The 23,857-nt window shown below is 37.2% G+C and overlaps 3 protein-coding genes across 4 annotated transcripts; 2 read left to right on the forward strand and 1 right to left on the reverse strand.

Moving 5' to 3' along the window:
• Window positions 1-1,387: 1,387 nt before the first annotated feature.
• Window positions 1,388-11,108, forward strand: themis2 (thymocyte selection associated family member 2). Its single transcript, XM_028009522.1, has 6 exons — window positions 1,388-1,569; window positions 1,920-2,060; window positions 2,146-2,571; window positions 4,656-5,869; window positions 6,021-6,135; window positions 7,322-11,108. Exons 1-6 carry the CDS (start codon window positions 1,467-1,469, stop codon window positions 7,429-7,431), a joined length of 2,109 nt encoding a protein of 702 aa, XP_027865323.1. The 5' UTR covers window positions 1,388-1,466; the 3' UTR covers window positions 7,432-11,108.
• A 70-nt stretch (window positions 11,109-11,178) lies between these two features.
• rpa2 (replication protein A2) lies at window positions 11,179-19,747 on the reverse strand. 2 transcript variants are annotated; one of them, XM_028009613.1, is made up of 10 exons: window positions 19,631-19,747; window positions 19,435-19,544; window positions 17,612-17,706; window positions 17,267-17,368; window positions 16,276-16,389; window positions 14,499-14,573; window positions 14,175-14,291; window positions 12,469-12,606; window positions 12,235-12,329; window positions 11,179-11,657 (listed from the first exon to the last, which is right to left on the reverse strand). In XM_028009613.1, exons 1-10 carry the CDS (start codon window positions 19,672-19,674, stop codon window positions 11,570-11,572), a joined length of 978 nt encoding a protein of 325 aa, XP_027865414.1. In that variant the 5' UTR covers window positions 19,675-19,747; the 3' UTR covers window positions 11,179-11,569. The 2 variants fall into 2 exon arrangements, with proteins under 2 accessions (XP_027865414.1, XP_027865422.1); XM_028009621.1 differs by lacking the exons at window positions 19,435-19,544; window positions 19,631-19,747 and adding an exon at window positions 17,902-18,060.
• On the forward strand, window positions 19,663-23,783 carry smpdl3b (sphingomyelin phosphodiesterase acid like 3B). The gene is made up of 7 exons (XM_028009634.1): window positions 19,663-19,874; window positions 20,999-21,096; window positions 21,196-21,339; window positions 21,448-21,617; window positions 21,993-22,173; window positions 22,251-22,384; window positions 22,542-23,783. The coding sequence occupies exons 1-7, from the start codon at window positions 19,831-19,833 to the stop codon at window positions 22,899-22,901; spliced, it is 1,131 nt and encodes a 376-aa protein (XP_027865435.1). The 5' UTR covers window positions 19,663-19,830; the 3' UTR covers window positions 22,902-23,783.
• Window positions 23,784-23,857: the final 74 nt, after the last annotated feature.

Here is a 23,857-nt window from a genome sequence, read left to right on the forward strand (position 1 = left end):
ACAACTCAAGAGTGTCCAGATTGCATGTAGAGCATCTGAAAAAAATTGGTTTTCAAGTCTCCTCCAAGATTTTGAATCTTTGGGCTGAAATTTGAGTGGGTAGTATGCTTTGATCTACATGCAATATGATATAAATATGCTAAATTGTTTCTCAGTGAGCAAACACAGGTGTTAGGAGATTCACATCTCCTATATTTTACTGATGATCTGATTCATGCCGCATTCCCCAATCCCGTATTTTAAAAATTGTGTTGCTATAAACACTTTTTACATCAGACAAAAAGTAAAACAGAAATAATTTCCCACTAAACAAATATAAACAAAGGGAATAAGTGTCACAGAAAATCAGAGCATTAGATACCTCTTTTCTTGATTGAACTCAGTACTAGATCACAACTTGACCTTTATTCTTTTCATAACATATTACTGATCTGAACTACAATCAAAGTTATCAATAAAAAAAAGTATGTATTCTAAAAAGTAGCACTAGAGGTCTCCAACTCCTCATTCCAAACGTCTCAGCATGAAAGTGGCACTGTAAAAAAAGATATTGTGACATTGGTTTGAAAGCCTGAGCACCACATGTTTCTCAGAGTATTATATTTGCTGCAAGGACGTAGCACCTTTTGTTTGATGGTGTAGGGGGAGGGGGATCAAACCAACAGATCAGGCTGTTGTTTGAGGTTTTTTCTGCCTCATTTCAAAACTGTGGGTTTACGTTCTAGGCCTTTCAGAGAAACAGGAGAATGCTTTCTGTGTTGTAGTGTCTCATTGCAGCATAGGGAAGTGAGGCTGCTTACTTTTCCTTGCATTTATCAGTCTGCCTTAAATTTCCCAGCATAAGGATGTGTCATATGGCCTTATTATTTTTGGAAAATGCTGATGCTTGATTGATTTAAATTGATGATTAATTTTTCTCTGGCTCGTGTTTTAAGTTACAACTTCTGTTTTTAAGATTTTCTTTTCAGTACTTTCCATCAGACTGAGCAAGATTTAATGTTGTGGCTTATGGGTAGTTATTCAAGCAGACATAATATAATGTAAAAGCCTTGTGTTTTGACAAAATAACAATATTGTATATTTTGTCAGACACAGAAATATATTTTATTCTTTCAATTTAAGCATATTTCCTTTAAAAATGTCCCTCTATTTTTGGTTTCAGTATGTTAGTACTCAAAATAATGGAGCCCAACAAGTGAAATGAATGAAGGAGTGAATTATGAATTAAAAGCGAAATGTTAAAAGCCAGGTTTTCCACATCTTTACAATAAAACAGTGCCCAAGTAATAACACGTAGGCTCCTTCAGTAAATGAAAAAAAAAAAAAAAACCTTGTGCAAAAAGCTCAGCTCCTGTAACTTCCTCATTCACTTCTGTGGTTTTGAGCTGTGAGTGCAACTCCTCTTTTTGCTGCACTTGTCATTTGCCGCCTGCCTTCGTTTCTTATTTGCAGCTCAGTGAGCAGCAATGGCAGGCAACATTGCTTTGCCGCTTCAAGAATTCATCGCCTCATTGGAAAGCACTAGTTTGCCAAAAATTTTGCAAGTTTGTTCTGGAGTGTATTTCCAAGGTAAGCAATTCCTTTTTTTAATTGGTGGGAAATTCAACTGACATTGTCTGAGTACAAGGTTTAAACAATCAGGAATTATCACATGAGATTAGATTGGATTCGATTGTGTCTGGTTGTCTAAATAAGTGTAAATCTTTTGCAAACCTTTGTGTGAGTATGTTTTCCTCAGTTACTTCTAGATCATTGGTTACTGTTGCCAAATACGACAGTCAAGAATTTGTTGCGGTTTTAAATTCATGCCCACGAGTTTCAAGGGGGAAAAAAATTAGTCAAAAACAATTATAAAATACAGAATCTTTCCTGACTAAACCTATCTTTTGTCCTTTTCTTGGCTTATTTTTTGTCATCAGGTTCAATATATGAAATTTCTGGAAGTGAAGTGTGCTTTTCTACTGGGGATCTCATAAAGGTCATTGGTATTGAACTGCAATCTGTTTCCTGTGAAGATGTCACTAACAATGAGAAATTTGAGTTGCCAATCACTCACACAGGTTGGCTGGAAATACATAATTTGAATAAAATCTATACTTTTTTAAATCTATTTGCTGTTCACTAACATACTTTAGTTTATTCTAGGATTGTTCAAAGTGGTCCCTGAGCAGATGCCGTACACATCAGTCGAGGAGATGTTGAGTCTGAGGCCTGTGGGCCTGGATGATTCCCTTCCTTTTACCTTCACCAGCCACTCCAAGATGACCTTCGGCAGTCTGAAGCTGGGGGCCGGCAAAGCCCTGACCGTGCTCTCTATCGAGAAGCATGACGGTGAAGAGGATCTGGTGCGTTGCCATGTAAAACGCCAAACGGAGGCTTCAGCCGAGGTGTGCATTCCTCTGTCTTCTCGAGGCGAATTTTCTGAATGCGAGAGTGAGGAATGCTACACCCTGAAGGAGATCATGGCTTCGCCTTGCCTGCGCAGTCGAAGATTTCGCTTCGTTAAGACCACCAAGTGTGAGCGGATCCTTATCCTGAGTCCAGTTTATCAGGTCCAGGCCATCATGAACTGTAAGTATAACCTTCTCTGAACTGAATATTTGCTTAAAAATGACATACATTTCAGTGTTTTGACAATAATTAATATGTTGTTATTTTCAGTGTTGTTTTATGTAGTTAAACACAAAGAAAAAAGGTTGTTTCAAAATCAACACAACTTGCTCTATTATAAAAAATTTATATTTTTGTTCTGGAGAGTAGAAACAAAAGTTTGATTTGAATGGATTTACTTTTTACATATTTGTGGTGAGATTTGTCTGGAGAGAAAAGGGAAGAGAAAAATAACTGCAGCCCTGCAGAGCTTTGAATACAATCAAGTGTGGAAAGGCGCTTGTCTGCATTACATACGTACATAAAAATGTATAGATATGTCCAGAAAAGAGTGCAGGGGAGTTTTTGACCAGCTTGTTTATCAGAATCCTGAAGAGAAGATGCTAGATGATAGAAAAAGGGGGATGGTTTCATGCACAGAAAATACCCCACAGGTACAGTTTTTGCTCTTTGTCTTTGTGAACCTATAGAGAAAGCATAATGTGGTACCCAGAGCGGAACTGTGATATGGTATGAGGACGTCAGGGTGGCATAAAAATGTGTAGGATAATACAGGACGTGTGAAGAGAGTGAGACAGTGGTGAGGCGTGTGTTGGAGTCACTGATGGGTTCAAGGTAGGTGTGGGGTTGCATCAAGGATCAGTTCTCCTCTTGTGTGCAGTGGTGATGAATAAGTTGATAGATGAGGTCAGACAGGAAGCTCTGTGGACCAAGATCGTTGCAGGTGGTATTACGATTCCGGTAAAAGTAGAGAGCAAACGAAGAACAAGAGAAATGCAGGTTTGCTAAAAGAGAAGAGGAAGAAAAGTCAATAAGATCAAGGCAGAAGAATATTTGTGTCTGAATAAGGGCTTGGAAGGTGAAGCTGGAAGGAACAGAAGTAGTGAAAGTGGATGAGTTCCCATAGCTGGGGTCAATCATCAAAAACAGCTGACCGTGCAAAACAGTGGTGAAGAAGAGATTGCAGACAGGGTGGATTGGGTGGAGGCGAGTGTCAAGACAGGAGTAACGTACATGACAATGGAATAGCCTCAAGTTGGAAAAGGAAATACTACAACATAGGAGAGTAGCCTGCTGTAATATGTGGTTTGTAGACAGAAGCACTGTTCAAATTTCAGGACGCTGGGGCATGCTGTGGTGGCGCAGGGGGTTAGCACGCCCCACGCTTGGAGGCCTTAGTCCTCGACGCGGACGTCGCGGGTTCAAGTCCCGGTCCTGACGACCTTTAACGCATGTCCTCCTCACTCTCCTTCCTGTCTGCCTACTGTACAAAAAATATGAGCCACTAGCGCCGCAAAAACTCTTCGGAGAAAAATAAATAAATACATTTCAGGACGCTGAGCTGGAGGTGACAGAGTTGAAAATGTTCTCACTGTCAGATTGCAACTCTCCATTGCAATCATTCTACAATTTTCTACCCTCCTAGGTACAGCTGAAACCAGATATTTACATTGTATGTTTAGGCACCCTGTCTATTGTACCGATTTATGAACCAGGCATCTGAATTCTCTTGATATATTGATTTGTTTTTATTTCCCCATAATATCATTCAAGGAAGTTATCTGTCCTCCATTTAACTCAGAAGTTCTGAATGAGAGCCTTCCAAAACCATTGTGCTGTTTTACATACACTGACATTAACACTGGCATGTTAATGTCAGTGTATGTAAAACAGTCTGGAAACAGTAATAAAAATGTTCAAAAATAATTATATCTAACATTATTCTGACATTCAGCAAATAAAAATAATTCTGGTCATCCTAATTGACTAAAAACATGAAAGGTTTAGTCTGATTTAATGAAAAATAATGAGGAAAAAAGAATATACTTATGTATTTTATATACATTTAGTTGCAACTGTTAATTTTGATTATGATATTTCATTCCTTACGACATTAAGGGCAGTAAATGGAAATATTTATTCAACAGTGCTGCTATTTTTGCAGCACAAAAATGTTCAGTTCAAATACTGAAAAAGAAGAGGTGTTTTCTGATTCACTTTATGAATTGTCTGCCTCTTCTTTGTATTTTCTCTCATTTGCACAGTGAGGAAGAACGTACTAAGATTTCCGTCCAGCCTGGAGGTGGATGTGGTCGATGTCACTGATGTGTGTAAAGATGCAAATTTTGTGACACCTCTAAACCTGACAGAGGTCCTGTCTCAGCCAGACGAATCATTTCCTGTGGTGGCAGAGATATTAGAGGAACCGGAGAGCCGCTCTTTTTTCAAGTGCGCATGGCTGCCAGGGCTGGTCAAGAGCACCAACCTGATTTTGCACAAGAAAGGAACTACGCCCATGGTCCTGATGTCCAGCTTGAAGGGCCGGAAGACTCAGCAGTACTTCCTTGTATCCTTGCAGTATGGTGGACGGTTTCGGAGGAGGCCAAGAGAGTTCAACTCAGTGTACGAGGTGTATGTTGCTTCAACGCAGACACACAACCTCACAGTGAGCGTGACAAGGAACTGTGAGGAAGTCGAGGAGGAGGGACTGCCAGGCCTCAGCATTGGGGAGAGGCTACAGATTGTGGACTGTACTAGAATGGAGTTGCCTTGTGAAAACAATAAAGGGGAGAAGCAGTCTGTCGAGGCTCTTTTGTGTTATCGTCTCCAAGAGCCAGATGATGAGGAGGAAGATGAAGATGACGAGAAAGAAGAGAAGGATAAACAGGAAGAGGCAAAAGAGGAGGTCTTACTGCCTCTCTACATGCAGGGTCACTTTGTAGAGGTTCTTGGTGAAAACAAAAAGTATAAACTCTGTGATTTGGGTAAGGAGTTTAGTTTGCCACTGGATGTCAAAGTGGTGAGTCGAGATACTGAACTAGAGACTGATCCATTAGTTGGGTTTTCTTGTCTGAGGATAGAGGGAGCAATGCTGGAGCCAAGCATTCAGGCAAGCTTTCCAGACAGACCTGACCATTGTTTCCATCTCCTCCCCCAGTGGCTCTCTTTGTCCGTCTCTTTCACCAAGGATGCTCTTCCTTGGCCTCGGGACCAATTCCCCAAGTGTTTCACAGAAAAGGTTAGTGCGATGACAGACACGTTCTTTTATGAATTTCGCAAAAAGGGTAACTCAGATGAGGCTCCTCCACCTCGACCGCCAAAACGAGATATGTCATCATCAAACTTAGTCAAAAAAAAATCTAAATCCACAAAGAAATCTTCCAAGGCAAAGAAAAACAAAGACAAAAGCGTGCTGACGGAGAAGCTCAATGACTTGACGTTGAATCACAAAAAACGGCCCCCGGCTCCACTGCCTCCAGTGAGTACAACCCATTTTTCATATTTCTCTTTAAAGCTCAGTGGAACGTTTGTCTTTAGAAGCTTCCACTTTTTTTTTCTTCTTTTTTGTTGCGGTCACAGTCATTTTTTTGTAATAACCAAAAGATTTCTGACTTCCTCTTCTAATGCAGGATGGCGTAAATGATGAACCTCCTCCGCTTGTACCACGAAAGTACTCAGCTGCGGATATCACAAGCAAGGCCAAGCCAAACACTTACGTTAAAATAAACCAATCAATAAAAAGGGGTAAGAATTTATTTTCTTCTTATATTTGAGATATTATCAAGTTAAAATTTAAACATATTTTCTCTAAATTTAACTGTGAAGTCATAGAGAATTTAACATTTTTGGTTTCATAACAAATCATGGTAACAAAAGAGTGCAAACCACATATCTCCATATTTCTGACTGTGGGAAAAACTGTTGTCTGAAGCTCTCTTCAGAAGACCTGTGGAAATTTTTTGACCAATCTTGGCCATCTGCAAACATTTCTTTTTCTCATGCAGTTATCTGGTCAAAGTTGTAGACTTGAATGTTTTGAATCAAATCAGAATTTTAAATTATCATGTCAAAACTATCAGTTCCATCTGAAAAAATAACCTTTGATGATGATTTCACAGCATCTTTTCCACATAAAAACCATAAAATACAAAATGTTGTTTTGTTCTGGGGGTTTTTTCTGTTTGCTTATTTCAGTCCAGTTTGGACTCTTCACACCAAATCACACACACTCTAGCAAGGCTATGGGACATTTTAACTGTTCTTTCAACCATAATCCTTTATCAACCAGTACCTGCCAGAAGATGCTGCAGCTTATTCTGTGTTGCTCTCATTTACATGACCAGTTTAGTCTCTTCTTTTCCTCAGTTTTGGATAGATGTACAGTTTTTGTAACGGTGACTGCCTTCTCTTTGAATATATAATGTAGTGGATATTAAACTAACCTTCTCCTAACTTTGTTCAATAAGATAGTTTGCAGATAAATTAAAAAGTATTTTACGGAATACACATTTACAAAAAACCTCAACAGGAAATAAACTTTAAATGTTAGCAGATGTAAACTCAAGAAGACTGAATGCTAAAAGTATATAAACTGTGCAAATGGGTTACAGTAGTGTTTTTTATACTTTTTATACTTCCCATTAAAGATGGGAATAATTTTGTAATGAATAATCAATATCTAATGTCTTGATTTCACAAAAAATGGAACATTTGAACAGGGTCATGGACAGCCTCTACCATCTTGTCAGAAGTTCAGAAAAACATTCGGCTTGATTAATCAAAGTTCTTCAGATAAATAGAATGCATTTAGTTTTCTTTGAGCACATGTTGTAGAAAAAGCAATAACATTTTGCAATAAGATGGTTGGAGATGAAAAGGGATATAGTGAATTATTCTCTTTGATTAAAATATATATTTTTTTCTTTCCCAGATGTGTGTGATGTGGCTGCAGACGTGGAAAGTGACCATGACTATGAAACTGTGGATGAAACTTTGGTGGCTGTGGTTAAGACAGCTCAAGAAAACGTGATGTTCTATTAAAAAGAAAGTCCTATCTTGCAAACATTACTCTGAGCTGGATCTGAGGTAACCAGGGAGTGTCGAGTTTAAAAGTGATTAAATTAGAAGAGTAGCGGCCTCTGCATTGTTCATGACCTTTCAAACGATGCGATCACATCCTTCAGTCTTTTATTACTAGTACATAGTAAAAATTTATTATTACAATGATGGCCACTGTTGAGAAAGTACTTGTGTTATAAATGCTTTCCTCATATGGTCAGCAAGAGTCCTCCCTGAATTACCTCTTTATTACACCAATGGAAAACTTTATACCAGTACGATCCTACAGTATTTCACAGCAGACTCGTTTGGAGTGAGGCTCGAGCTTTTCCTCTAACCACCGATGGCTGAAAAGAGTTACTCTGCTTATCTCTTCATCATTTGCACTTGTTACAGGGTGATGTATATTAGGCAGCAAGGTAAATTTTGAATGTCACAGTGATGTGCTATCAGCAGTGGTGAGTGTAAGACTCCAAGAAAGTTTAAGAGTGCTACATTTTTGGTGCGTCTGAGTAACTCCAAAAATGCAGCTTTTATTGGTTATCCCCAGTCTTCGGTAATTATTTATCAAAAGTGGGTCAGTGAGGAACAGACACCACGTTTCATTGCTTCATGGGGGAGATAAGGCACAGACCAGTGGTTTGAGTCAACAGACAAGCTACTATAATTTAAACTGCTGTAGACGTCACTGCTGGTTCTGACAGCATACATGCCACCAACAAGCAAGCTATTATGAGACCAACAGTAACATTTACCTAAGCATTGTTACAAATAATACTCTCCTGATTGCTTTGGTGTCTTTAAGCGGATAGCACACCCAGCCATATAGTGAGGAATGCTCTTCAAACCATGTGGGGAGCACAGCAAGTTTTAGAAAATGTGGGATTTGCGAGGAAATCAAGTCAGTTAATGGATACCTTCAGAAGTCCAGGGGTATCTGGTATATTAGGAAAGTGTCAAAGCAAAGCAAATTTCAGTTCACTGTTTTTGATGGGGCAATAGTGATGCATGGGCAATTTTCTCTGAGTTCTTAATTTCTGCAAAATCTTGTAGGGTTTTGAGGTGTCGTGCCAAATTTATGTGGTTGTTCTTTGAAATCATTGGCCATTTCTGCTTTGCCACTCTGATGGCTAAAGTGTGGTGTTGTCAAAAATTATTAGCTTCATCATTGTTAAAGGGAACGAGGTTGTTGCTTCAAAACACTTCTGTATTCTCTTATCAGCTGCCAGTCACTTCACTTACATCCTAAATAGTTCTTGGTGATCTTATGTATATTTGCGTTACAGCAGTTATTAGTTAACATTATTCAGAGGCACTGTGTCTGAATAGTGTTCAGACACAGAGTCTTGAGGCAACAAAAAGTACTCTGTGCTACTAAGGTCTGCAGCTGCAAAAACCTACAGCTGTGTATAGTGGTTATCTACAATTCTCAAACTGATGTACAGATACCAGTGATACTAGTGGTTTTACTTGCAGACATTTCAGTGCTACTTAATACATATAGGTATTGAATATTTATTATTTTGAAAAACTAATGGTATCTCATCGTTTTATCATATTGCAACCCCAAAACATGCGACTTCCCAATAAAAAGAGTAACTAATGTTAGAGTTCAAGAAAAAGGAAACAGTTGGGTTTCTTTTGCAAATAATAATCTGAAAAGTGTAACATGCGTTTGTATTTAGTCACAGAATTAATATTTTAAAGGTTCACGTTCCCCTACATTTACACCTGCAAATCTTTTGCAGTATTCTCTACCTGCTTGGCATATCTAGAGAGTGACATTTATGCCTACTCCTCTCAGTCAGATTGGATGGGACTGTTTTTGAGTTTTGCAACAGATCCTCAATTGGCTCTACTGTAGGTCTTGATCAGGATTTAGTTTGGGTCTGTCATTGTAAAGGGAGCAAAATGCAGGACAGATTTTACACTTCTGCAAGGCCTGGAAATAAATATGAACAGAATTAGCCACTGTGAGCTGAACTGTGGTGAAAATATAATAGACACAAGCAGCAAAAAAGTGAACCACTTAAGCACGTCATTCTTTGCTTCAGTCAAAACTACTTCAAAAGCAGTTATTGTGCAAGACATTTTAAGAAACACCATGAGAAGCTGAGGTGAATGAAGTTCTGGTGTCTGCGTTGTGCTGTGTTCAGTGACCAGGCCAACTGCTATGAAAAATACAAGGCAATAAAAATTGTTCTTTTAATGTCTTGAATTAAATTGTAGCAGGATATTCTCTAATAAAATTTGCACAGTGTTAGAAGAGAGTAAATTGTTGAGAAGAAGACAACCAGAAGTGCAGATATTATGTATGTTCTAAGCACATAGCAGCCATATTGGACTTTGAAGTCTAGGTTGTTGTGAAATCACCAACTGTACAAACCGTGATTCAGACTTCAGAAGACCATTTACTTTTACAACCTGAATCTTGGAAATACTGGCGTTTCAGTATATAGAAAATTCACAGTTAAACCACATCCTGCAACCATGCAGCCCCCCCCGAGTAATGTTTCATGGAACAGACGATGTCTAAGCAAATTGACATTGGGTTTGAAAAGTTGCTTCAGACGTTATTGATGTCAAAACGTCAATAAGAAGCTGACCGAGACCGAGCTTCAATGTCTTTGTTTTGACTGTATTTGGATATGAAGCATATTACAACATGACTTTCAACATGATTTTCTGCGCTGAACAGGCATAGGCATTTTCATAGAATTCATACTAAAATTATAATTGCTTTTCTATAATAGTTTTAAAATGTCTCATAGGTTAGTGCTACTTGGAATACTCAGTTTTTATTAGTTTTTCCCAAAAGAAAAAAAAAAAAAAAAGAGCAGAACTTCCTCTATTTGGGTATGGTGCCTATTTACAAGAAACAAAAAACTTGTAGCTTTCCTTTTTCTACTAGTCCAAGAGTCTCCTGTGAAATATGTAATAGTAGTAGTCATGATTACTACACTGGAACTCACAAACTAATACTATCCATGTGCTTCAAAAAAACTTTTAGAGGATTTTTAATGTATATAGTGAAGTGTGGTGTATATGTCGGGATGACTTTTGTATTTACGTGTACAGATCCTGTATTTATAGTGCAATACTAAGCAATTATCTATTGTATACAAGGCGTTTTTTGCATAGCACCTTCAAAATGTAAAAAGCAATTATATAATGAAGGTAATAGCTTAAATTGCAAACTGCTATGACTCATTGAAGTAGGGAGGGGTTGTACTTGCCTGAAAAGGCGTTTTTTTGTGTATGTCATTGTGCTACTGTGGCTATGCAAACTAAACAGAAAGTAGTTGATGGGAGCCAAACTAAACCACTTCAGAAAGTTCCAACTCTTCCCCCAACCACAAGCATCTATAAAGACAACATGTTAAAACTCTGCATTTGGTTTTGATTACCGTAAATATTTTAAGCTACAAAGAAAAATGTCAGTGAGTGCACTGGGGTCCATATGGCTTTTGGAAACTGTTAAAATGTGTTTTACCACAACTTCTGTGTGATCCTGAGATACAAATTCATGCTGTGGTTCAGGCTGAAGTAGAGAATCTACTTTAAAGCTATCATTTAAAATGTAATACATTTGCACAAAACAAAAACTGTCATGAAACGCATCAAGTAGAACAATCAATGCAATAAAATGGTGAAAAGTGTATTTGTGTCTTCTCTTTCATTTTTAAAATGTCAAGAAAAAGTAAAAAAAACAATCAAGAAAGCAAAGTCTTTTGGTAGAATCTTTAATTTTATCAAACGTGAATTTTAGATGTTGAAGTACATATGTTGCAAATTATTAAAAGTAATAATTGTTTTACAGAAGGAGTGGGGGCAGTACTTCAGAACATATAAAAAAAGAAACATATATGGATTCTTTTTCTGACTTGCACACTTCGGAGGCAGAAGTGAGCCCCGGGGAAAACAGGATGTGAAACCAAATGTTTCCTCAAACCCCATTTTCTTCAAACATTGGCCAGAGTACCTCAAAGTAAATGACGACAAAGTTTCACTTACTTATTCACTGGTAAAGGCGTCAGGCACTTGCAGTTTTTAACTCTTTACTGATCAAGCTAACAGCTTAAATTCAAACATTTAACTCAACAAGTGCTGCTGAAGTGGGTTAGTCGTCGTTGTCTGTTGATTTGTAGTGATCCTCGTCTATAGTTGAAAAGATGTGGCCTTCATTGCTCAGGAATTCCACTGCTTGTCTATTAGATCAAAGAGACATTTGAACTCACCACCAATGAAAAAAAAAAAACATTTTTGGATAGTAATTTTTAATCTAATTCAGAAGGAAGAAGGATGATAAAAGCTAACTGTTTAAAATACAAGAATATCACTGAAATCAAATCGCTGAAGTTTTAACTGAACATATTAGAAGCTTATTTAGTAAAAAAAAAAAAAAGCTTTCAGATTTTGAACCTAAATATTTATGAAACTGTAACCTTTCATAAAGCCACTTTAAATGCTTTTTTCAAATAAACCAAAGGTCAAATTAAGTTCCTCAACTCATTTATTTAACATTACATTTTGAAAAAAAGCAACATAGATATTGGTTTACTTTGCTAGGAAGTACCAAGAAAGCTAGACATTTCCTCAAGAGGTGTTTTTCCTACTATCTCAGTTTTGTGATATTGAAGAAAAGAAAAGAAGACAAGTCTGTCCAATGATGACTAAAATGAAATATTTAAGTTATCTAGCTTGGTTATTCTCAACAGAAAATCACATTGCTACATTTATGTTCAATTACTTTTTTACAGAAACTGTAAGCAAAATGTATCTTACTTGATCACTGTAAGACTGATGCCGTTGAGCCTTTGCTTCAGATCCTGAATGCTAATACCCTGAGGGTCCGGACAGCCTTTTATCAAACTCAGCACCTTGTGAGAGGGGGGAAAAAAAGAACATTTATGTATTAACCAAGCTTAAAAAAACTTAGCTGAAATAAAAGATAAGAGGAATATGGAAGCTTATTAGGTTGAAATGATTGGAAACACTTTGTTCCTTATTTAGACCAACCTGGTTCTGATTCCCACTTAACCCATTAATGACCATTAGTGGGATCTCATTGGTGCCTGCATAGCTCCCTGCAGTCATCCCTGGGCCTTGTTGGAGCATTGGCATGCTGTTTACAGTCATTCCTCCACCAATAGCTGGCTGTTAGAGGAAAAAAACAGAAGAGGTACTGATGGGTTTTTTCCCTTAATCTGCAGCAAGTCCTAAAATGCAATTGTCAATTTATACGAGAGAGAGAGTTGAGGGCAATTGAATTCCTTAATGATGTATTTATTACTAAAAACCTGTGAAAGAAATTCTACAAAGTGTTCTACTACGTATGAAAAATAACTTCCATGTTTTGAATTAAGAACAAGGCAAAATTTGCAAAAATAACCATGGAAGTGACCAACCAAATCTGTTCATGTCTTGAAGTTAATAAAAACTTTTGTATATTTTGTAAATCTACAACTCAGTTATTTCTCTTTTTGTAATAAACCAACAAACATGAACTAGTGCATATTTGTGAAGAAAAAGGAAAAAGATAAAAGGTTTTTAAGGTTGTATGAGCCTTTTGCAACTGATTATGATCAGATGTCACCTTATTAATAAATAAGTCCATATAGGTTGTGTGTATAAAATCACAACACACAGCTAGAGAGCATCTATGTGTCTTGTCAAGATTCTCAAAGATTTTAGCTCTGGACTTTGACTGGGACATTCCAACATGCTGTATGAATACAGTTTGATCTTATCTGTTCCATTTTATCTCTGTCTACTTAGGGGTGTTTTTCTGCAGGAAGATGAACGTCGCAAAACCAAAGTTTTTAGACTGGTATTCCTGCAGGGTCAGGGTTCATTAATTTCCATCCGTCTTCTCCGCATCTAAATTAGCCTTTCTGTACTCGCTGAAAAAAATACCCACCGCAAAATTATGTTACCGCCACACTGGACTGTAAGGTTGGTGTGTTTAGAGTGACATTCTGCTTCACCTATCCACAGCACCATATTTCCCTATGTAATTTGTGGGCAACTGAAATCCTTGCTTCTGGTTTTCGCTATATTGAATGTTTCTCTGAGTCATGCTCTCTTAACCATTCAGTTCTGGTGTAAAAATGGCTAAAGAACATCAGTGGCCTTCAAAGAATATCTGTATTTACACAGAGATTAAAATGGTTGCACTTAATTTGATTTAGGGGTATCAGAGTAAATAGGACTGAATAACAATGCATGCTATACCATAAGAAAAAAATGTGAAGAGTGCATCTTTTTTACCACTCCACAATTATTTGCTACTTTTATTTGGTTTTAGTTCTAATGAAATGTTTGCACAGTAGTTAAAACATCACAACCCATGACGTTTGAGAGATCTGAAAACCTTTGCAAGTCACTGCTATACCCATGTTGAATTTGACAGTCATATGTACTTAAAAACTCAAACACAACACATCTCAGTTCCTGTGTTAAAATTCAGGTTGCTGTTCTCTGAATCGCTACCAAGGCAGAAGCTAAACCACAGTCACTCGGCTTTTAAAGAACATCTTTAGTTTCTAAAAGTGGAGATTCTGCTTGAGTGCACTTCATAAAACACTCTACTGGGTTTCTGAGAATTTATTTAAATGAGGAAATTAAACAAAGCTGCGACACATATAAACTGAACTGTACTTCCTTATTCTCACGTTTTAGCAACAGATAAGTGACTCAGTCAGGATAAGCAGGCACTTTCTCACCATGGTTTGAGGTTTGCCAAGCGCCATGTGCGCATGGACAACCTCCAGAATGTGCGATGTAATTTCATTCATGTCCTCCAGGGTCCTGACGCTGAATGCCACAACAGATCTGTGGTTCTTGAGGAAGAATTAAAAAATAAAAACAAAAACAACCTTTAGTTTGTATGAATTCACATTGTTATAACAGAGCAACAGCAGCTTCCTCATATAAAATTGACATGACAAAGACTTCTTCTATATTTAAATAAACTTCTGTCTATTGTGGCAGATGAAACCTCTTATCTGACCATACAAGGTTACATTTTTAAGGTCAAGCTTGTTTACCTGAAAGGAGCGCAGATTCCCTGACACTTTCACATAGGTTCCTGGGGGCAACACTGTGCTGTCCACACTCGGGTCCTAGATAAATAGATATAAAAAAAGGATGAATAGAACTGAGGAAAACAAGGTTTCCCGTAGGAATGTAAAAACTAATCTATTTAAATATATTCAATGCAAAAAATATAGATATTCAAAAATACTCATTTGACCAAATTGCTGCACTTCTTTCTACTGCAGAAGATCAATAACAGAGACACTCAGGCCCTCCCCTCCCTGTAGCTACCCATCTGATCAAAGCAATGAGTTGCTGCCGGACGTTTTAACTTCGAAAAAACAAACAAGACATATGCAACCTTCTTAGTGGACAAGACTAACAAAAGAGTCGTTTGTAAGCATCTTCCCTATGAGGCAGGAAGACAGACAGATGCTAGCTGTGCTAAAGCTAGACTCTGATGTTTGAGAGCAATTTATAAAGTTCAGTATCTATCTGCAACAGTGATGCACAAACCTCCTTGATGACAAGTTAATGCTATTTGGTTAAATATTAGCTTTACTGACAGAAAACTCAAAGATAGAGATTCAATGCTGTGTGATTATGGTGAAGCCAGAGCCTACTGTCCTGTCAGTCTACTTTCATAGATGGGACACTACAGCCCACAAAAGGCCCTCTGGAGGGGTAAAAAAAACCAACAACATATGGGTAGAATTATTATTTCCTAATATTAAAGGTTTACACAGTGATTAGTGTGTTTGGTTGCTTAATTCTTTGTTGTTGTTATGACTACATTTTTTCTAATTTTTTTTAATTGGTCAGTGCATGTCTGCCCAGACAATTTGGTGTTGTTAGCCACGTTTCTTGTCACAACTTACAACTGTGTGTACATAGTGCTAAATGTGAAACCACTGACAGTTTTTCTTTCTTGTTTCTATATAGCTGCAAACTCACGCTCCACATTTTCAAAAGTTAACACTCAAACAAAAACAGTGGCACTTATGGCCAAAGTGACACATTTTGTTTGAAGAAGGAAGAAACTGTACCCAATACTTAAAATATGAAACAAAAATCAAACAACACAACTAGCAACCAAGTGTATGAACTCTTCCAAGCAATCATTACCTAATGGACAAAATAGAGCACTCATTGCACCAATGGTTGACATTGTAGCCCAATGCATTGCTTTTGTGCCAGTGCTATTTATCTTTCTACATAGTGTTTTTGTTGCCTAATACATGAACCCATTAGCTTTACAATAGGAAAAGCAGCTGATAATAAGCTCGCAAATTAGCCCAAATCTCACATTTTGTTTGGTGGTGATGAGGCTATGAAAGCTTGGATGAACAAGACTTTGAGTCCAACAGAAAGAAGTTAAAGGGCTGCTTCTGACTTCAGCATCTCTTCTGAGTAAAGCTTTATGACTTTAACATTTTCAACTGTATTATAATGCAAAAATATTGATCATAAAAGTCATATGAGGACACAAGTGTTTCTTTAAAAAAGATCTACAACAATCTACAACATTCAAAACACAATACAAAATATGCAAATGTGAATAAATAAATAAATAAAAATCTGCTCCAGGGGGTACATTGTCTATTATTTTCACCAACAATGAACAGTCATGCTGATGATCAGCAAATATACACTTCTCAACAAATGTCATAGAACAGCAGCAGCAGCAGCTTCCTCTTATAAAATTGACATGACAAAGACTTCTTCTATATTTAAATAAACTTCTGTCTATTGTGGCAGATGAATACACAATAGACAGATAGTGGATACCTCTGTGTCTACCCACTGCTTCACATCCATAGGAGCGCCAGTCATGTCGTCCACCTTGTACTGGATATTGGTCATAGATTTGTCTGTACTTCTAATGATGCCCACAATGGTGACCTAGAACAAACATACCCAAAAAAAATTCATTAAAACTCAAAAATAAAGTAAACATAAAGACTCGTACTGATGTGTCTGTGTGTTATGTACTGTTGACTAAAGCACAGAAATAAAAATATTTGTTTCAAAAGTATTAGAATTTCTTGTTCTTCATAAGACCAAGTGGATGTCTGAGACCATAGTTTATTTACACTGATCGATAATACAGGAGTTTATGCTATTAGGCAGCCATCACCTGTGCTGCCTGATAGCTATTTTGGTTGCTTCTTTGGCAAACAAAACAGCTGATTTTGGTTGCTAAAGAAGCTGACATTTTCTAGAGTTTTCAGATTCTTTATATCATCAATAAAAATTAACTGATCAAATTTTTTTGATGGACAATTATGATATCCTTTTTTGTTTGTTTGTTTTTTAGGTCTGACCTGCTAATTCCAACCTTGAATGACAAGGACCAAACCATACAAAAGACAAACAATCTAATAAACAACTGCTAGCAGTGGTATTAGTTTTCCACCAATTAGATAAAGGAATTACATTTAAAAGGATCAAAGTTTATCCACATAATGTTGATCTGATTTTTAATAAATTCAAAACAATGTATTGGTTTTGATGCATTTAATAAGATTAAAGATTAATAAAAATTTTTTTGAAATAATCTCCAATCAGTGCCAACAAAGAAAATAGATAGCTTGGAATAAACTGGTTGATTGATTGGTGCAATAGAAAATGTGGATGGATTTTATGTTGCAGTACAAATTACATACTTAAAATCTAGATTTTTCAAGAGGAACTTGGTCATTCAAACAAGAACAGCCTCTTTTGTCTGGAACATTAGTCAGCGACATGTAGATTCACACCCAGTTTTTCTTCAGCGTACCTGTGTCACTTCCACATCTCCCACTCTGAAGACCTCATCAACCTGCGAGGCGGACATCAGCTGGGACACTGTGCAGGGGATTATTTGTGTGGCCCGGGTCCTCTAATTTGAAGACAAATTTAAAAAATAGAAATATATTTAAGGTCCTGTAATTCAGTTTTCAGTCTATTAACATCTATATTCTTCAACATAACGTGCTGAAAAGACATGTTCAAAAAAGAACACGAGCATGTTAGGTTAGGTGACAGTAACAAATTACAAAATACTAACTCAATTTTTTTATAGTTTTAGATTTCATAACCACTATATTTTACACTCTGACATTATCATCACATAATCACTCACCCCTTTCTTCTCTCCTCCCTGGGACAGGGAAGGGGATGCAAATCCTCCAGGGGACTGAGTGTAGCCCCCCATCATCCCAGACTCGCTGTATCCTCCTGGGAGTACAAAAAGTAGGCGCTTATTTCATATCCACCTTAATTCCAAGAAAACCGGATTCAACTCTAACCAACAATCACTTCATTACCAACAAAACAACACGGTTGTTGAGCTAACGTTAGCCTAGGGAGAAAGCACCAACAAAATAACGTCCGCTTTATAAACACACAGAATAGCGTGGAAAGTGAACTCACCCTGATTCCACATACTGGCACTACGGATATAAAGTATTAAAAACTAATGTGAATGGATTAATACGTTGCTAAACAAGGTAGTCAGTGGGGATTAGCAGCTGTTACCCTTCTTGTGTGTACCCGCGCTAAACTTTACGCAAGACGCATGCGCACAGCCTAAAATCCCGCGAAACTGGAGTGAATGTGGGTATATTTTAGCCCCGATATTTGCTTGCTAGGTGAACTTTAGATCATATATTTTAATATTGTCTCGTTAAGAAGGTAACCACTGATGTTATATATATATAAGAATTGTTGGGTATCTTTACTTAGTGGTTCTGTAGGAAGTAAGACTTATCATATGGTATTGGAAACCTCGCAGACAAACATCAGGGCAAAATATAGCACAAGACAGCGTTCACTGCTGTAAACATTGGGTATGCTCTGCACACTTGTAGGTTAAGATTTACGCATATAACTATTTAGTTGGAAATATTTAAATTTAAATAGTTAATATTACATACAAGAAAAAATAAAATAGTGTTACAAAATTCTGAATCCTAGAATTTAAAAATAAGTTTTAGCAAATTCTCATCCTACTAAATGCGGAATGGATTATCAACAAAAAAATGAAAAAAACTTTTCCGCTGACATTGTTACAATAATGATCTTTGTACTTGATCCCACTTCAGTTCTAATCATCTCAATGTCCATAGTTTTGCTCTGAAATAAGTGATATTAAAAAGGACTGTACCATGAACGCAACACAGGAGCCATTATTTGGAATAATCCCGTTTATGCCATCTGTTTATGTGCTTCTCAGTAATTAGAATGTCATTGAAAAATGTAACTTATTTTGGTAGTTGAAGTCATAAAATATGTATTCTAGATTCACACACACAGAGGGACATTTGTCACGTGTTTCTGTTTATTTTGATGATAGCTTGCTGACAATGAAAATCCCAAATTACTGACAATTTTTTCATTGACTTAAACAGATACATTATCAACAAACAATTGACCATATCTCTTTTTGTGTAATAAGCATAGGTGTGATATGGACATAGTTTAAATGAATTTGTGAATCAAAGCTATTTTTTCATATTTTCCCATAATTCAAAGACAAAATAAACCTAAAGCCATATGTAATACACAGATGATAACTTGTACTCTGGACACCTCTTTATTGTAGACTGAAGTATGATATTACTTAACTGGCAACAGTATCTGGATATCTTTAGCCCACATAAAAATAGTTTATGTATGAATGCCTTTCCTGGCAGTTCCTTCTCCCATTCGTCCCATATACTGTTTAGTGTTTGGATTCTGAACTGGCATACCAGAAGTGATCAGTGCGGGGTCAAAGAGCCAAATAAAGTGATTCGTCACTCTGCTTTCTATCTATTGCATTAATTGCGCATATTGAAAATGATAACGTCATAGCATGCTCGTGCTTATTTTTTCATCTGCAGTGATTTCATGAGATATTTGGCTATAAACGTCAAGGTGACGGCGTTTAGATATCTTATCGTTCTTTGCCCTTTAATCACTTGCCTTTTAAACCTCTCCTTTGCTTTAGTCGAATGTTTCCCGTTGACAAGGTGTCCAACATGTCTCCTGTAAGGTTGCTTTTAACTTGTCTATTCTGTGGAGAGGCTCTTGCACTGTCAGGTAAGAAGTAAAGTTATTGCACATTGTGAGACTTCTTAAATCTCTCCGGTATCAGATGACCTTTAAAGAGGTCACTTACTATGCGTAATTACGCGCTGGTTTTATCCAGGGAGGTTTTGGCATATCACGGATTTGCACTGGGACCCGACGTACAAACTAACGGATAACCCGGAGCTAGTGTGCGCATCCAGCGGTAAACGTCCAGCGCTCAGTGCTGGTAAATTTGGAGCCTATGCCTGTGACGCGCCATGGCACCTGATCAACTCCTCGGTCTACGCCATGAAGAGGATTCTGCCAGATCCAGACTTCATTGTGTGGACAGGGTAGGCTATGTATCGGTCTGCTGTGATGAAAAACTGGATTCGTCTTTCTGGTTAAATCTGATTAACCCGAAGGACTATAAAAGGAAACACGACTTAAGTTTGCCTTTTAGCAAAACAGTAAAGGAAAATATGGGACTTATGATTCATCATTGCCCTGCAACTAAATGAAAACCATATGCTATCATTTTGCTTTTCCAAATATATTGGCAGTGACGTTTTTGCATGAACTTTGTCCAGGGCTAACATGTCCTCCTGCAGCCCCCCCCACCTCCAGCTCAACACCTATTTTGGTTCTCATTGTTTCTCATTATAAGAACCAATGAGAACCAAAATACAGCAAATAGGTAGATGTAAAGACAGACAGATTGAAATCTCAAAAATAGTCAAGACAAAGGCTTCTGGAGCCAATTTTAGCCTCAGTGCAGCTAAAAACCAAGTTTAGAGTCACATGTTACAAGACCTTATAAAAAAAATAAACTTCTGATTTTTGATGAATCTCTACTGTAGGAGATTTGCTGTCAATTTTTGAAGAGTAAAGATGTTATTTCTCTTCTTTGGTATTAAAATAAAATTAAAACCAATATTGACAACAGAAGATTGAGACATTGTCTTCTTGATCTTTGTTGAAAATTGTGGGGAAAAAATAAAAGTATGTTTCCAAACTAATGTCAAGAAAAAAAACTGACATTACTTAGCAAAGGCAAAACCTGCATGTTGTTGTTATTGCATCTGCATATATAAATATTAGTTGTTCTTCATCTTCTTAGCCAGAGTTATAAGGAGCCACTTGTGGCTCCAGAGCTGCAGGTTGCAGTCCTCTGGTCTAGATTTTAAAAAGAAACTGCAAAAACAAAAATAATCTGTGAATCACATGACATTGAATACCAAACTTAATGCAGTTGTGTGTTTTTTTTTTCTCGATTGCCTTCAATGTGTATAACGCAGTTGGGCTACCAATCCCCCCTTAGCAGACATACCAAGAAGCAATAATGAACTAATTTAGCTATCTAACATCACCTGTTATGACCAATTCCAGAAACCATCACTGCATTTTTGAATTGAAACAACCAGTTCCCTCTTTTTGACTTTTTAATCCTTAAAATGGTTATTTTAAAACATTACAGAGATGACACCCCGCATGTCCCAAATGAGGATCTAGGAGAAGAGAAGGTGATCAACATCATTGGCAATCTCACTCAGATCATAACTGAGGTGTTTCCAAGTAAGACATCATTGGGTGCTTATATAGAAAACAATTTAACACCAATATCTACACATTTAATCTAATAAATGAAATGTTTTGATCATATGTCTTTTACAGATACAAAAGTGTACTCTGCACTGGGGAACCATGACTACCACCCCAAGAGTCAACTTCCTCCAGGCCCAAACTCCATCTATGACAAAATAGCAGAAATGTGGCGTGGTTGGCTGGAGGCAGACTCCAAAGAAACATTTAAAAACGGTGACTCTTGCACATTTGTTCTCCAAAGATCAGTTTGTAATGTTAACACCTGCACGGTTCATAGCAAAACTAGGCAGTGAAATACACTGTATGTATTTTTTCGATTAGGTGGATATTACACAGAAAAACTCCTGAACCGAGCAGGTTACAGAGTGTTGGTCCTCAACACCAACCTCTACTACTATCAGAACGAGGTGACCATGAATGATGAAGATCCAGCAGGTCAGTTTAGCTGGTTGGATCAGACCCTTACAGCAGCCAGCAACAACAAAGAGAAGGTATAAAGCGTGACATTGTACGTGCAAGCGATATAAACAGTCATGAAAAAACAGAACCTGCTAAAATTTAATACCCACACTAAAAAATGTGGGTACATGGAGTGACACTAGTTATTAGTGGGCAGGATGGACATTTCTGTTGATATATTTTATTTAAAGAATGACATTTGAGGGATTTACCTGTAAGTTAATCACTTTCTCTTCCAGAGATAAAAATGACATGAACATTTCTTAATAATTTTTTCACATGACTAAGCAATGTGTAAAAATGGCCAAGTTTGAAAGAATAAACCTCTTTTGTTTGTTTTAATTCTAACATGAATAAAGAAAACTAAGCAGTTATTTGAGCTAACTTTACTTGGTTTACTTTCTCAGGTCTACATCATTGGTCATGTTCCTCCAGGTTTCTTTGAAAAGAAAAGAAGTATATCATGGTTCACACAAAAGTTCAACACGAAATATTTGGAATTGATTCAGAAGCATCATTCGGTTATAATCGGGCAGTTCTTTGGCCATCATCATACTGACAGCTTTCGCATGTTCTACACCACAAAAGGTACATCAAAGTGTTTCACGACTGCGTTTGAAATGCTATTTCTTTGCAACTGTTAGACTTGAACTTTGTTTCCACAGGCTTGCCCATAAGTGCAATGTTTCTGAGCCCAGGCGTCACACCATGGGAAACAACACTTCCTGGTGTCAAGGACGGAGCTAACAACCCTGGGATTCGTGTTTTTGAATATGACACTGAAACATTGCTAGTGAAAGTAAGTAATGCTCTCTCATGCAATCGTTTCAATGGGAGCCATAGCTTGCAGGTGACACTGTTTTTATGTTAGGAGTTTATAAGCTCTCCAGAAAAATAATACTTCTCACTCTTAATGTTCTGCTTCGTGTTGTCTTTCAACCCCATTGTGTGAACAGGATGTGGTGACATATTATCTGAACCTCACACACGCCAATGCAGACGCAGAACGCTGGGAGAAAGAGTACCGTCTGACAGAGAGCTTCAGAGTACCCGATGCTTCTCCAGGCTCCATGCACCAGGTTCTGGAACGCATGGCGGCTGATCGCTGCTACCTGCAGAAGTACTACGAGTTCAACTCTGTCAGCTATGACCTGACAGAGTGTGACGGCGACTGCCGTGTTGATCATGTATGTGCAGCAAGAGAAGTAGACTTTAAGAGGTATGAGCAATGTCTGTTGAAGGAAGGAGCCGTTTCTATTTATGGAGGGCTGCTGCTGGTTGTTTCTATGGCATCAACTGTGTTGGTCGCTGGGTGATAGAGATGATCAGCATCGCAGTTTGTTTCTAAGACATTTAGAGATGCATTTAAATTAATTTTAATATTATTAAAAAGCTTATTTATTTCAGGCATTCAATCCAAAAATGCATAAACAGATTTATCACAAATGATGTTTCAGATGTTTATTTTTGTTAATTTTTATGATTATGGGTAATCAGTTCCTCTAAAAGTAATAACTGTACATAACATAAAAATTATTTACATATATAAAAATATGCTGTCTCTATATCATGGCCTACACAATGAAGAAGAAAACTGCAGAAGCTCGGTCACCCTCAGTAACGAAGGTAATACACATAAGTTAACTGCTAACGAAGCTGGCTTTTCACAGAGAATTGTGTCCATCAATATTAATGGAGAATTAAGTGTTCATTTATTTGAATGCATTTATAAGTCGATGAGCTGAATTTAATGTGGCACACTTTACTGGAAGATAGTTTGTGATGCAAAGTCGTGCAGCAATAGCTTCAGGAGGCAAAGAACATCAAACTGTATGTTACACACCTAAAGTAAAAGCTGAGAAAACACCTTAGTTCATAGAGCAACAGAGATTGGAGATTCCAGAATAACAGCATCCATATATAAGAGTGACAGGTCTCCGTTGACATTTCTTGTAAACATCTAATGTAGAAGTGGTTTCAGGTTTTCACTTACACATTAAAAAAATATTGTAATTGACAATCAGCTTAAATTAGACTGTGCATAACAATTGTATTCTCATAACTCAAAACTTTGAAGGAAGTTATGGTAAATGTTTTCTCCACTGAAACTGTTATTTAAATGAAGAGATAAAAACAACAAAAAAAAACACCTCACTGCACTGTTATTTCTGCAGCAATAAATTCACTTCCTGATAACAGTGTCGCTCCTCTTCATATTTCTTTTTTTTAGAAGCGCAGTGATTTGTTGTTGAGCAAGACAGATAGCTGTTAT

This window comes from Xiphophorus couchianus, chromosome 3 (genome assembly GCF_001444195.1).
Source record: "Xiphophorus couchianus chromosome 3, X_couchianus-1.0, whole genome shotgun sequence".
Lineage (NCBI taxonomy): Eukaryota > Metazoa > Chordata > Actinopteri > Cyprinodontiformes > Poeciliidae > Xiphophorus > Xiphophorus couchianus.